The 13,167-nt window shown below is 44.4% G+C and overlaps 1 protein-coding gene across 3 annotated transcripts in view; it reads left to right on the forward strand.

The window, feature by feature from the left end:
* PPP2R2B (protein phosphatase 2 regulatory subunit Bbeta) overlaps positions 1 to 12,871 on the forward strand; it is a 391,000-nt gene extending 378,129 nt beyond the window's left edge. For all 3 annotated transcript variants that reach the window (XM_040998083.1, XM_040997993.1, XM_040998160.1), the window contains 3 exons: positions 1,292 to 1,461; positions 9,476 to 9,567; positions 12,158 to 12,871. In XM_040998083.1, coding sequence (XP_040854017.1) covers positions 1,292 to 1,461; positions 9,476 to 9,567; positions 12,158 to 12,437 — 542 coding nt within the window. In that variant the 3' untranslated portion in view covers positions 12,438 to 12,871. The remainder of the gene's footprint in view (positions 1 to 1,291; positions 1,462 to 9,475; positions 9,568 to 12,157) is intronic.
* Positions 12,872 to 13,167: the final 296 nt, after the last annotated feature.

Consider the following 13,167-nt stretch of genomic DNA (forward strand, 5'->3'; position numbering starts at 1 on the left):
TTGCATCATGATTAAAAACAAGGTCTGAATTTGCAGCCAGAAAAGATCTGAATTCATCATGTTACTCGGGGGTCAGCACAGCAGTGTAGCAGGCTAATCTCCCACCTGTGGCACCAGCATCCCATACGGATGCCAGTTTCTGTCACAGCTGTCCCACTTGCAATGGCTCACAAATGGGAGACCCAGAGAAGGCTCCTTTCCTCCTGGCTTTATAGAAATCCAGCTCCTGCTGTCATGGACATTTGGGAAATAAATCAGTGGATGTAAGATTCATTCTCATTGTGTCTCATGTTACAATGCTGGCCCCCTGAATGCCCTTCTTACATGTTGTATGTTACACTTTTCACACATAGATTTTTTTTTCTCATGCAGTGGTTATGTCCTCAGTTTGTTTCCTAAAATATTGGTCACTTTAGACTAAGAAAAAACATCAGATTTTAGAGATTCAATCTGAATTCCCAGCTGCACATATTGTAATATGAACTGCATTTTAGAAAAAGAGTTAGAGTATGTCATGGTGTAGCAGACTAAGCCTCCGCTTGCATCACTGACATTCCATACGATCACACATTCAAGTCTCAGCTGCTTCACTTCCAATGCACCTCCTTACCTATATGCCAGAAAAAGCAATGATAGGTGCTCCAGGAGCTTGGGCCATTGCACTTATTGGGATGCTAGCTGAAGCTCCTGGCTTCAGATCAACCTACTGCAGCCCTAGCCCTTGCAGACATCTAAGGAGTAAGCCAGCAAATGGAAGATACATCTGTCTTTCTCTCCTCTCTCCTCCACCTTTTGTCATCCCTCTTCTCCCTCTCCTCTTTTCTCTCTCCAATTATTCTCACCTTCTGTTTCCTCCATTCTTGCTTCCCTTCTTTCTACTCCCTATAAATCTGCTTTTCAAATGAAAAATTTTTTAAAAGACTATGTTATGATACATGAATTATCTCCAGAACGCTGATGAGCATTTACGCATCTCCTATCCACATGTTGGTATGTGAAGAGACCAGGAAAAATATCAAACAGATAGCACCTGATCAGTGCATGGGACAGGTCCCATGTCATACCCTCAATGAGAAAGTAAATACAGAGAGCAGCGACAGCTTCCTAGGTCACCCTCTAGGGAGCTGACAGTTTCGTCAGCATTGCATTTACATTCTGCGAACTCCAGCCCTACAGAGTTAGAGTCTAAGTCAGACTATTGTCTTCTACCTCACCCAAACATCCTGAAAGCAGTTGATAGGATACACTACATTCATACACTCTTACTCTTGTTCTCCCTTTCATTCCACAGTTTTTGAAGAGCCGGAAGATCCAAGCAACAGATCGTTCTTCTCTGAAATTATCTCTTCAATTTCGGATGTGAAGTTTAGCCACAGTGGGAGGTACATCATGACCAGGGACTATCTCACTGTTAAAGTCTGGGATCTCAACATGGAAAATCGCCCTATCGAGACTTACCAGGTACAATGCACCACCTGACCCTGTGTGTCCCAAGCATTATTCTCTGCACAGGTTTCCCAGTCAGTCCCTGCCTACACAGATTCCCCTACACAAAGAAGCATATGTAAAATAGTCAATTTAAGTGCCTTAGGAGGCAAAGTTAGGGTGGGTGTTGACAGGCTAGAAATCAGTTTAACCCATATGGACTGAATACTTATTGAGAACTGGACACTGTAAGCAGAGGCCAACAAGACAAACATGGCCCTGTGCTCATGCCCCTGGTCAGCTGATGAATAGGAAAGAAATGCACTATTATGCAGGGTATAGTAATGAATTCATGGGAGACTGTGACAACAGGCTAGTAGATGAGATAGTTTGTCCTGAGGAAGTAACCCTTAGTTGATGTGACCGCCATGAACTAGTTAGGAAAACAGTATTTGAAGGCCTGGAGTCAAGAGAAATGTGTGTCCAGACAGTTTCCATCTTGAACAATGATCTCAAGCGCAGAATGCTGAGCCCGGTCATGCAGCCAACTGTCTGATCCCATAGTCCATAGTGGGCTAGGAGTAGATAGCTATTTTGTCTTTGCACTGACTCCAATGGATGGCTGTATTAAAGGCTGTCCCACAAGGGAATGACACTATGAGTTATCAGTCATCACAACATGTTTTACACAGTAGGATGTCAGACTAAAGAAATGTAGATAGAAGATGATGGCAATTTGGACTGCACTGGTGGTGTGTAATGAATGGAGAGGTAGGTTAAACAGGCAGTGGGGCTTGTTGCCTGCCAGGATGGGAATGGGATGAGGACTCACAAAGGCCCCGTAGAGTGCCATAGAGTGATGCTTAGGCATCAAGTAGACAGTGGCATGTGCACTGGCAGACCACGAAGAATAAGGGCTCTCTTTCAGTTAGTTTTCTTAGGAATGGGAGACCTGCTTTGAGTTAGAAAAAATTTAAAGAAATTAATTCCAGGCAGGAAGTCAAAAAAAGCAAAGATCAAGAGGTTTGGATAAATTTATCTTAAGATATCTTGAGTCAGTAAAAGAAATTGGAGATTCTAGAAAAATTTAACCTAGGGTTTTTTTTCCCCTTGATATAATTCATACATAATGTTCACCCTTTTGAAAGTTTCAATATACACAGAGTTATATCATTGGCTGTCATTTTCAACACTCTGGTTGTGCTGAGGAGGTAAAATGTCAGAGGAAACACAGGTTAAGCATGAGAGAATAACTACAAAATTACTGCCATGTTCTGGTGAGGGGTGATAGAATTACTCAAATGTGTTAGAGGAAGAATCTGGTTGCTTCCATCACTATCTCCAAGGAAAATAAAACAGGATGTGAAGTAAACTCTTTGTAGAATGTAAGAGGAAAAGATCATTCCAAGAGTTTGGTTCTGGGCAACTAGAGAAGTAGAGTTGGACATTGAAAGTTGGCTTTTGGGCAGTTAAGTCAAGGAGACCTCCAGATGTTGCAAGTGGACAGTTCAATAATCTAGAGGCATAATGTTCAACATGCCTATGAGTACAGAGTATACTAAACCCATAGCTCAGATGAGATCTTTCAGGCAGCGAGTGTAACTGCAGAATCTGGGACCCAGGGTTTGTTTACACATAAAGAATAAGGAATAATGTGGAAGGGGAACTGAGAGGAGTGACCAGGAAGCTCTAGGAAGATGTCACTGCCTGTCAGATGCAGCTGCTGATTTTAAATAATGTATGTTAAATACATACAGGCCTATTGTCGAATGACCATTGGATTGCCATACATATAACAGAAGATGAACAAGAGGAGTGAGGTGAATGAATGTCTAATTACAGTGGGGCTCAAGAGACTACAAGGAGATGACATAGAAACACAACTCTTACAAACAAATTTTGTTCTAAGTGATGACAGAAATCTAAGGAGGGCAGCCATAGGAAGTTGAATGCTATTGGGGAGTAAGCTAATAGAGAGAGACAACTCGGGGAGAAAAGTCCTATAGAGAGAGATGGGTATTTTTTGATTCATCAAAGGAACGGAATTGATATGCAGGAAAATTGGGGGGGGCGGGGCAAAACAAATTTAAAAGATAGGCTTTCAGAAAATTCAGGGAAAATATGAGAAGGTAATATGCGGATTTGAAAACTTTTGTAACAAAAATTTCAGCTCCACAAACTTTTATAAATATCTTCTCATACAGGTATTGCCTTAGTGAGAACAGATTCGTTCTTTCTTATTGCTTATATTTTCCCAGTAAAATGAGAAACAAGGTGTCTTCTTAATGAGAATGAGGACAAGTGTAAAATAACAGAAGGCAATGTGAGGGCTGCTCCGGGATCCACCTGAGGTTTATACTCAAGATTTAAAACAGGACTTAGTGGCATGATACATGCTTCTTTCTAGCCATAATCCTGTGCTTGGTGCAGGAAAGGAAAAGCAGAAAGTTAGGTGTAACCAGTGATAGGATACTGCCTAGCAAATTAAAGAGAGAAGATAAATGTTAAGGAAGTAGCTGTCACAATGAATGGATTGGTGGATCAAAGGAGAACAATGGGGAGCAGCTAGTCAGGTCAGCGATTAGAACTGGGACTGGAGATATGAGAGGGAGGGAACTCAAGAGACAATCAGTTGCAATAGCATGCAAGAAGGTTCCTAACATGACCAAGAAAGGAAAGCATACAGCTCAGGGAATGCGATGAGATGATGAGCTGACATAACAGAGCCTCTGAATCACCAGGAGTGACAAACAGGAAATCAGAGAAGAAAATTGGAGATGATTTTGTCAGGAACATGAAAGAACCCACTCACCTCATCTCAGCACAGGGAATGAAACCAAACATCCAGCCACCCTTTGAGTGCCCTCAGGGAGGAGGTTGAGAGCATGATGCCACCAGGCAACTCAGGAGTCCATACACCTGTGTATGGGAGGGTTTTCTAGCCCCTCAGTGCAGGCAGTGTCAGCTGTATAAAGTCCCATTGGCCCCTGAATCCTACTCCAGCTTTGTCACTCAGCTCCGTGACACCTGCAACCTAGGACTAGGGTCCATAACAGAGGATTCTTGTAAAGTCCATGGAAATACATTTTAGAACAAATTCTAAACTGAAATTAATTCCCCTTTCATTTTCCACGAACTTTTCTAAGTATGCAGTAGCGCTTCCCCCCCCCCCCCCGCCGACAACTGCATGAGACAAACCATTACTGCTGTAACTCTTAATACAAAAGAGTTGGTGCTGAGAGCAGCAGCCTGCATGTGGGTGACATTTGCAGAAAAGGGGTGGCACACAGCTTTGCCTAGCAAAGAGTAGATTTAGGATGCCTGGTAGTAAGGGTGGTGGGTACTTTTACTTGAAGGAAGGACTAAGAAGAAAGTTAGTTTGAGGACACATGGAGAAACTGGCATTTTAAGTTCATGGCTGAGGTGGTGGTGGAGTTACAAAGTATCTTTGCAGAACACTAAGAAATTGGGTTCATAGTGCTATATTTTATCTTATTTTAGCCTCAGGTATCATCTTTTTTTAGACAGCGCTTTAAAGCAAGTTCACTAAGTTCTATACTGTACCAAACATGGTAATCACTCTATGATTACCCCTCTATATCCACCTGCCTCTGTAGCCATGTCTGTACTGTCCAAGTAAGTACTTCTTCCTTGTGCTGCTTGCCTAAGCTATACAATGTAACAACTAATGTCATAGCTTTGACATCATCATCTGGAGGAAGAGGTTCTAGGTTACAAATACAACCTATTTTATAGAAGCATTCGTGGAGTTAGCTTATTGAAGGGCTCCTGAAACTATGGAATATGGAGTGACAGCTATATGTCGTTAGTAGGCTCTGACCCGGTATGTATCCAAACCACTCATGTTTGGATAGTTTTGTTTTAAACTGTTTTCACTTTACTTGAAGGGCAGAGGGAGACGTTACAACTAGCAAATAGCACCATGAGCATTTGGCACCACAGTTACGATGCTGCTCGGCCCACCCACATCCCAACTCAAGAGTGCCCAGTTCAAGTACCAACTCATCCGCCCCCAATTCAGTTTTGTACTAATGCTGCCCGCACAAATAGACACTGATAGTTCGACTTCTTGAGCCCCATAAGGAGACCCAGATGGAGTTTTAGGCTCTTGGCTTCACCCTGGCTGTTGTGGGTATCTGGGAGGTAAACCAGCTGATAGAATCTCTGTGTGTCTCCTTGTCTTACAGAGAAATTCCACACCTGACCTCATGCATACAATTACACTCACAAAATTATTTAAAAATACACATACAAAGAGCAATGAATTTCATGAATTTCAAGTAAAAAAGATGTCATTATGCATTTGTAAAAACTGAAAAATCAGCAATACTTACAGTTCTGAGCATTTCAGACAAGGAGTACCCAACCTCTGCTTGGCCTTTTGAGACTCCTGAACTGCAGGACAATGCGATTGTTCAGCGAGGCCTCACCTGTAAGAGTAAACTGCCTACTCACTGTAAGAGGTCTTAATGGAAAATAATGTGCATTATGAAGAGACCACAGGTTTCAAAAAATGCTGAGCTTTAAAAACTAATCTTTCCCCCAAGAGGCCACTGAACTTATCTGGACAATAAGACGCTGGACTTTATGCTAGGTATATGCTTGCAATGAAGGAATCTCAACTGAACTTGAACTGTGGTTATGCAGCAAGGTGGAGGAATGCACCATGGGGGGTGGGGTATGGGAGGGGTGGGGGGAATCCCCAGTGCCTATAAAACTGTATCACATAATACAATGTTAATAACAATAAAAAAACTAATCTTTCAATTATTTTTGCATGAACTTGTGCAACATGACCCCAACAACCATTGTCTTAAGAGACTGACTTCAGTGTCAATAATTATGTACAAGTTAACAGAATCAGAAAAGGAATGCTGGGAACATGAAGGAGCTAGCACCAAGTAGAATGAATACTAATTGTCTTGCTCCATGATCTGAGCCGTGTGCGTGGGTACCTCATCTTGTTCTCTCCTCTGGTGGAGTGCATCTGGTTCGGCTCCCTTGCTTCCTTATTTTTCACCTTCGTCGTAGATGTCCTTTGTCTTCCAATGCTCTTTAACTGCAGCTAGGAGCTCCTCCATCCTGGCTGCTGTAGACAAAAAGTAATGTACACTTAGTTTTCACCTTCAGTCTTTCATCTATGGAGAACCACTTAAGAAGATCTCAGTAATGTAGCTCCTGCTAATGGGGCCACACCTCCAAAGCCCACACACTGACATTTAGCGCTCACCTGTCTTCCTGATTCTAAGTGAGAAAATGTTTGTGACAGAAGGAAGGGCAGATGAAGCCAGCCCTTAAAAAAACCTGCCACTGCCATTATTACACCTTTACTCACTGACCTGCCCCACAGAGCACAGCGGGAGCTATATGGCAAGGACACCTCCCTGAGGGCTCAGAGCAGAGGCTCCCCTTTGCATCCCCTTGTCACCCCAATACTGAAGCAGAACCCCTGAGCAGGCCTGGAATTGTTTGAGAAAAGACGAGTCACAGGTGAGAGCGGTTCATTTGCAGAGTTAAAAATACTTAACACTGTCCAAATAATTCAAAGAGTTGCTCAAATACCCAAGCCATCTAATGAAGCAGAGGAGGAGCCCGACCTTACTGCTTTGCCAATACTAAGCAGACGGCAAGCCATGAGCTCAGCCTCCTGTAAAACTGGCCACAGAGGAGGAGAGGCAGTCCAGGCTGCAGGAAAACAGAGATGAAGTATTACTCATAATCTCTGCAATGTGCCTCTACCTGCACGCCATTCTGTCTCCCTGTCTCTTGACTTTGCTCCAATCCAAAGCTGAAGTCCACCTTAGCTGATGCCAAGAAGGTAGAGCCACAGCAAGCCGATTTCTGCTCCAGAACCCAAGTACCACAGTTCAGTTCCCAGTCAGTGAGTTCATGGACAACAGGTGCCTTATCTCTGAGCTTCACGCTCCCAAGAAAGTGGAAAGAATGATAGTAGTGCCCACCATGCAAAATGGTTTGAGGAGCTAAAACAAGATCCTGTGAGCAAAACACCTGTCCAAGGATGAGCTAGCATATTAGGGATGCCCCGTTGTCTCCGCTACCTCTGCTGTTGTGTCCAGAAGGGTAACTGTCTAAGGAAAATGAACACAGGTTACATCTTTAGTCTTATTAATCTGCTGCTTGTCATCTACACTCAAGTCATGGAATATAGCTGAAGAAAGATATTTAATTATGCTAACCAGGCTTGTTTGAGACGTATATCCAACAACGCTCAAGCCCCCTCCTGCTCCGGATGCCTTCCTGCAGTCCTGTACCGTCTCCCAATCATTTACTTCCTTTCTTCACTCTCAGCTGCACTGGAAAGAAAAAACAAAACTGCCACCTGCTCTAGGGCCTCACTGCAGAGTATACCTGTCAGGTCCACTTGCAGATACATCTCCAACAGTTACAGCTACATGAGCGTGCCTCCTCCTGCCACTTGTTCAGAAGGAAGACCCGGGAGCTTTGACTCCTGCTTCTCCCAGCACACGCCAGCACGAGTCCGCATCCTATTGGTCCAGATAGATAGAGCACCCCACCATTTCCCACCGCCCCTCTTCTTAGCATAAGAGTCATCCTCTGCCACCTAGGTGATGGCGGGTCTCCTTGCCTTCATCCTTTCACCTTACCATCTGTCCCAACACAGCAGGCTCCATGATCCTCTCTGCAATGTCTCTTGATCCACCTCAGAACACAGAGCACTATGTGAACTAGTCCCCCTTCTGCACAATCCCTCCAGAAGACCTGCCTCTGGCCCTTGGCATAAGCTGTTGCCTATGCTTGGTCAGCCCTCCCCTAGGGTGTGATTGCAGCTCACTCGTTCTCTGCAGCTTTCTGTACCGATGCCTCCCTAACACGTGAAATCCTATCTGTTTATCTCATGTAAAGCACTGCCTCCCAGGTCTCCCAATCTTCTTATTTCCCATCTAAAACACCTTATATATGAGAAATCTTCAAGAAATTATGGGAGATGTATATTATGAAAGAATGCGTGGGTTTGGTTTTTTGTTTTGTCTTTTAATTTCCAGAGAGACAGATTTTTCCGTCTTCTGGTTCACTTCCTCAAAGTTCCAGCAATTGTGTGCTTCATCCAGGTCTCCAACCTGGGTACCGGGGCCCAGGTACTTGGACCATCTGCTGCTACCATCCCAGGCACATTGGCACAGAGCTGGAGCAGACCTGGAGCAGCCAGGACTCTAACTAGCACCCTTATAGGATGTTGGCCTTGTAGTCAGTGGCTTAACCCATTATACAATACAGGCTCCCAAAATTTTGCGCCAAAATAAAATTTGTTATAGATCTGCATATTTACTTAGTCAAATAATCTTTCTCCCCAATGTTGAGAAGAAGGTACCACAGGATACTCAGTTTACTACCGCATCCAAAACACATCACAGGCACTCAACATTTGTTGAATAAAAGAATGGATGGGTATTCTAATGCTGCTGACAAAGCTAGCTTTGAGAGGCCAGAGCTATGATGTAGTGGGTAAAGCCACCATCTGCACCACCAGCATCCATACGGGCATCTGTTCCTCACCCAGTTACTCTACTTATTTCTACCTCCCTGCTAATGTACCTGGGAAAGCAGCAAAAGATGGCATAGGTCCTTGGCCCCACCGAACTTACATGGAAAAACCTTCTTGTTTTGGACTGGCCCGTTCCTGGCCGTTGCAGCGTTTCAGGAGTGAATCAGAAAATGAAGATCTCTTCCTGTCTTCTCCCTGGCTCTGTCTCCTTTCTCCTTCCCTCTCCTCTCTCCATCTCCCTGCCTTTCAAACAAGTCTCTTTTTCAAAGAAAAAGAAAAATCAGCTTTGGAAATGGAAATTTACTATTGGGTCCTGCTCACCACTGCCATCTACACAACCATCTCTTTAATCCACATCTGACCACCTTGCTGTTTCACAACTATGGCGAAGCCTTTAAACTCACAGACACTGCAAATACCAACAGCCCACATCAGAACGGGAAGGCTTTGAGGAAACAATTACTTTCTAAAGTAATAGTCTGTGCGGTTGTGTTTCTTTCCCAGGTTCATGACTACCTCCGCAGCAAGTTGTGCTCCCTTTACGAAAACGACTGCATTTTCGATAAATTTGAATGTGTGTGGAATGGGTCAGACAGGTAAGACAGGCTCTGTGGCTGGGGAACCTTCCAAAGATGCCTTCTCCTTGATGAGGCTTTGGGCAATGTGTCCCAGTGGCATGCAGTCTAAGGGTGACTGGGCCCCAAGGCCTGGCTGGGATGCATTACGTGTGGCCCTGCTAATCCAGGAGGGCAGGTCTGAGCAGAAAAGATGACATGTCCAAGCCTCCTAAAGACTGGCATGGGTGACATTTTAATGTCAACACTGAAGTCCTATTTCTTATACACTAGACAACCCAAGGGTTAGGTCAATATGCCCAAATGAAGATGACTAATAATTCACCAGAAAATTCACGTCTGAACATTTCCATTAATGTAAAGTAGATTACAAAAATTATCTCTTGAAGCTGCTGGTGCAGACCTGGCCAAAGGCTCTTGGGGTTCATTAACTGAATTCCACTCAACCTCATTTATCACATTCCTTCCATGTGATTTATGACTGTTTTAAGGCCTTTGATTTCAATAATACTTCATACTACCTCCCAAAAGTTCCATCCTGATTTGACAAATAGGGGCGAGTCTCTGACTTCCACGCAAACTCCGTGCAGGCAACCAGGGACTGATTCAGTTCCCACGAGGATGGCAGCCCAGGCGCTCCATTCAGAAGTGTGGAGATTTTAGGGCATGACCCTAGAGGACTCAAACTTTCAGACAGATTTCTCCATTTCTTCCCATGTCTTGGGCACTGACCTAAAATGAGCTTCTACTTATCGGACCTTAAAGGAGCCACTAAATAATAGCAAGGGACCCAGACTCACACTGTCCCACTTGTGTAGGTCCCAGAGCAGAGCAGCTATGATATCCACAAAGTCACCAAGGGGAAAAACAGCAAGACCTGTCATTTCCATATACATACTTCGGTTGATTTATTCTTTGTAGATATGAATACATTTTGTGGAAAATGCAATTCAAACTTGATTGCTAAGAAGAAATTGATGTATATATAAAGAGTCTTCAACATGTTCGTGGAAAAATAAGTATCATGAAAAAAACTGAAGTTTATACTAAAAAAAGTTTTCTAATTGCATTTTCCATAAATTGTTTTATTGCTCCCATCTGCTTTAGCCTGTAGTCAAAAGCAGCACTTATTAGGGACCTGCTATGCAGCAGGCAATTCATCTTATTGAAACCTAACCCCAGTTCAACCGTACACCGGAGGAAACTGAGGCTTCAATGAGATCAAACAGCCTACCCTAGCCCCTGTCGCCAGAACCGGAGCCCTCCAGCCCTTGCCCTCACTGCTGGGCACAGATGGTCACTTCCCCTGCCATGACCCAACAGCTGTAGAAACAAAAGGAATTCTGGGTCTAAATCCCAAGATCAACATAACAGCTATGAATTTTTATTGTTGGTTTAGATAAGGTTGAGGATTTTCCATTTCCATGAGAAGCTTGTCCTGTTTAAAAGTTGGATCATGGCCGGAGAAGTTCATTATCAGTGCACAAGAAGCAGTGAGACCAAACAGTTAATGCTTAGGTCCTGGAGTCAGGTTCATGTGGGGTTCAGGCCTGACTTTGCCACTTACTAGCAATGTGACACTGTGCAAGTGACTTCTCTCCGGCAAATCCCTCACATGAGGTAACAGAAACTGCAATGAGATTTTTAGAAGCACGGCCCTCAGCGCTGCCTGACAAGGCAATAACAATTCATTCTGGCCCAGATTCTGTTAACAGCTTCAGTTTCTGGGGGCAGGGGAACAAAATCTCACCTTTGTCAGCTGTGCCAGGCTCATTAGTCAAAGCACCCAAAAGCATGTCCCACTGGTGGTGGCACAATCTTGTTGGTCTCTCCCAGCCCTTCTCTGCCCATCCCCAGTCAGGTGAAAAGCTGAGGCCATGAGCTCACTTTCAGTTAGAATGTTGCCAGACACCTGCCCCAACCGGGCCGCACAAGCAGCCCCACCGTGCAACCACATTTGAGCAGCACTTGCTGATTCCCTCCCCTAATGTGAAATGTCACCATTGAAGGCACAGTACCTTTGTTGTTAAAGATGTTAGGTATTCACTACGCTCCCATCCAACTGCACATGGCCCCAAGAATGGGTAACACTGGTACAGTCATATCCATCACCAGCTGTCTGACAACTGCGAAGCTTTTTATTTTGCTATCCTGCCTTTTCAAATTTGACTGTTTGTTCTGTTCCAGAGTAAGACCATGATGTCATCCATTTTGTAGGTGATTTTTCTAAAAAGGCTGATTCCAGACGACAAGCCACACATCAGTCGCTTGTGCACACAGCCCCCTCTGGCCATGCAGTGCATAACCTTAGCAATCAGCCAGCCAGCCAGCCAGCAAAGGAATCCTTCTTCCTTACAGCCCTGCTTTACAAAGTCACCCATTGCTTTACAAAGTGGTTCTCCTTCACAGCCTCCTCTACTGTCCCAATCCCTAAGGAGAGGTAGCCAGAGCTGTGGACATCACAGCTACAGGAGCATTCCCTGAGCCAAAGCACCAGAAGGAATTCTCCTGAACTACCCTCCCCCTTCAATTCCAAGCCACAGCCAGAAATGCATGTGGCTGCTCCTCTCCAGGACACTCAGTCACTCCTTGTCCCCTCTTTGTCCGGCAGTGTCATCATGACGGGCTCCTACAACAACTTCTTCAGGATGTTCGACCGAAACACCAAGCGGGATGTGACCCTGGAGGCCTCGAGGGAAAACAGCAAACCCCGGGCCATCCTCAAGCCCCGCAAAGTGTGCATGGGAGGCAAGCGGAGGAAAGACGAGATCAGCGTCGACAGTCTGGACTTTAGCAAAAAGATCCTACATACAGCTTGGCATCCTTCCGAAAATATCATAGCAGTGGCGGCTACAAATAACCTATATATATTCCAGGACAAGGTTAACTAGGAGGACACGTTATTACGTAATCATCTCACATACTGAGTACTAGTCAAACGAGTTTTTAAATGTTTCTTTGGGTCTTCATTTGAAGCACTGACTTTAATTTCCCTAAGCTGAACACAATTGGAATAGCATTAAAAGCAATTCAACTTTCCCAGCACCCCAGTTCTAAGGAACTTTTGTCAAATTAATAGGTTTGGGACACTTGTGTTTAGAGTCGAGAGCTGCCAGCTAACAGTAGCTCTTCATAGTTGACTTGAATTTCTGATGCTTTGATTGCCCAGTTCTCTCTGGTGGGTCCAGTGTTTTGTTTCTAGGTGTCTGCTGCGATAAAATGAGGTTGTCTGTAGTATTTAAGGAGGAAAGAGATACTTTTTTTTTTTAAACTAAGCAGTTCCAATCGATTGAAAAAAAATCAAAAAATAAACTCCGTTGACGCTACTCCTAGAGAAATGCTCCTTGTTTTGTGACAAATCAGAGCTAGCTCCTCTATCACCTTTTTCAACTTTTTCTTTAATAATTGCACGAGGCCGAGAAGCAAGTGCAGCATGAGAAGAGAAGGGAGCCATCCACACGGCTCAACTCTCTGTTTGGGGCTCCATAGAGACGGCCTGGGAATCTGGCTGGGGGACACAGCGTGAATGCTCCAGGAGACAGACAGGGAGCACTTTGTGCATCCTGCTTCGCAGCGCTCGCTTGGCAAGCCATGCAAGGGCCAGATTCCATCTGCCTCTTT

Source organism: Ochotona curzoniae, unplaced genomic scaffold, assembly GCF_017591425.1.
Source record: "Ochotona curzoniae isolate NIBS_2020 unplaced genomic scaffold, NIBS_Ocur_1.0 contig_1, whole genome shotgun sequence".
Taxonomy (NCBI): Eukaryota; Metazoa; Chordata; class Mammalia; order Lagomorpha; family Ochotonidae; genus Ochotona; species Ochotona curzoniae.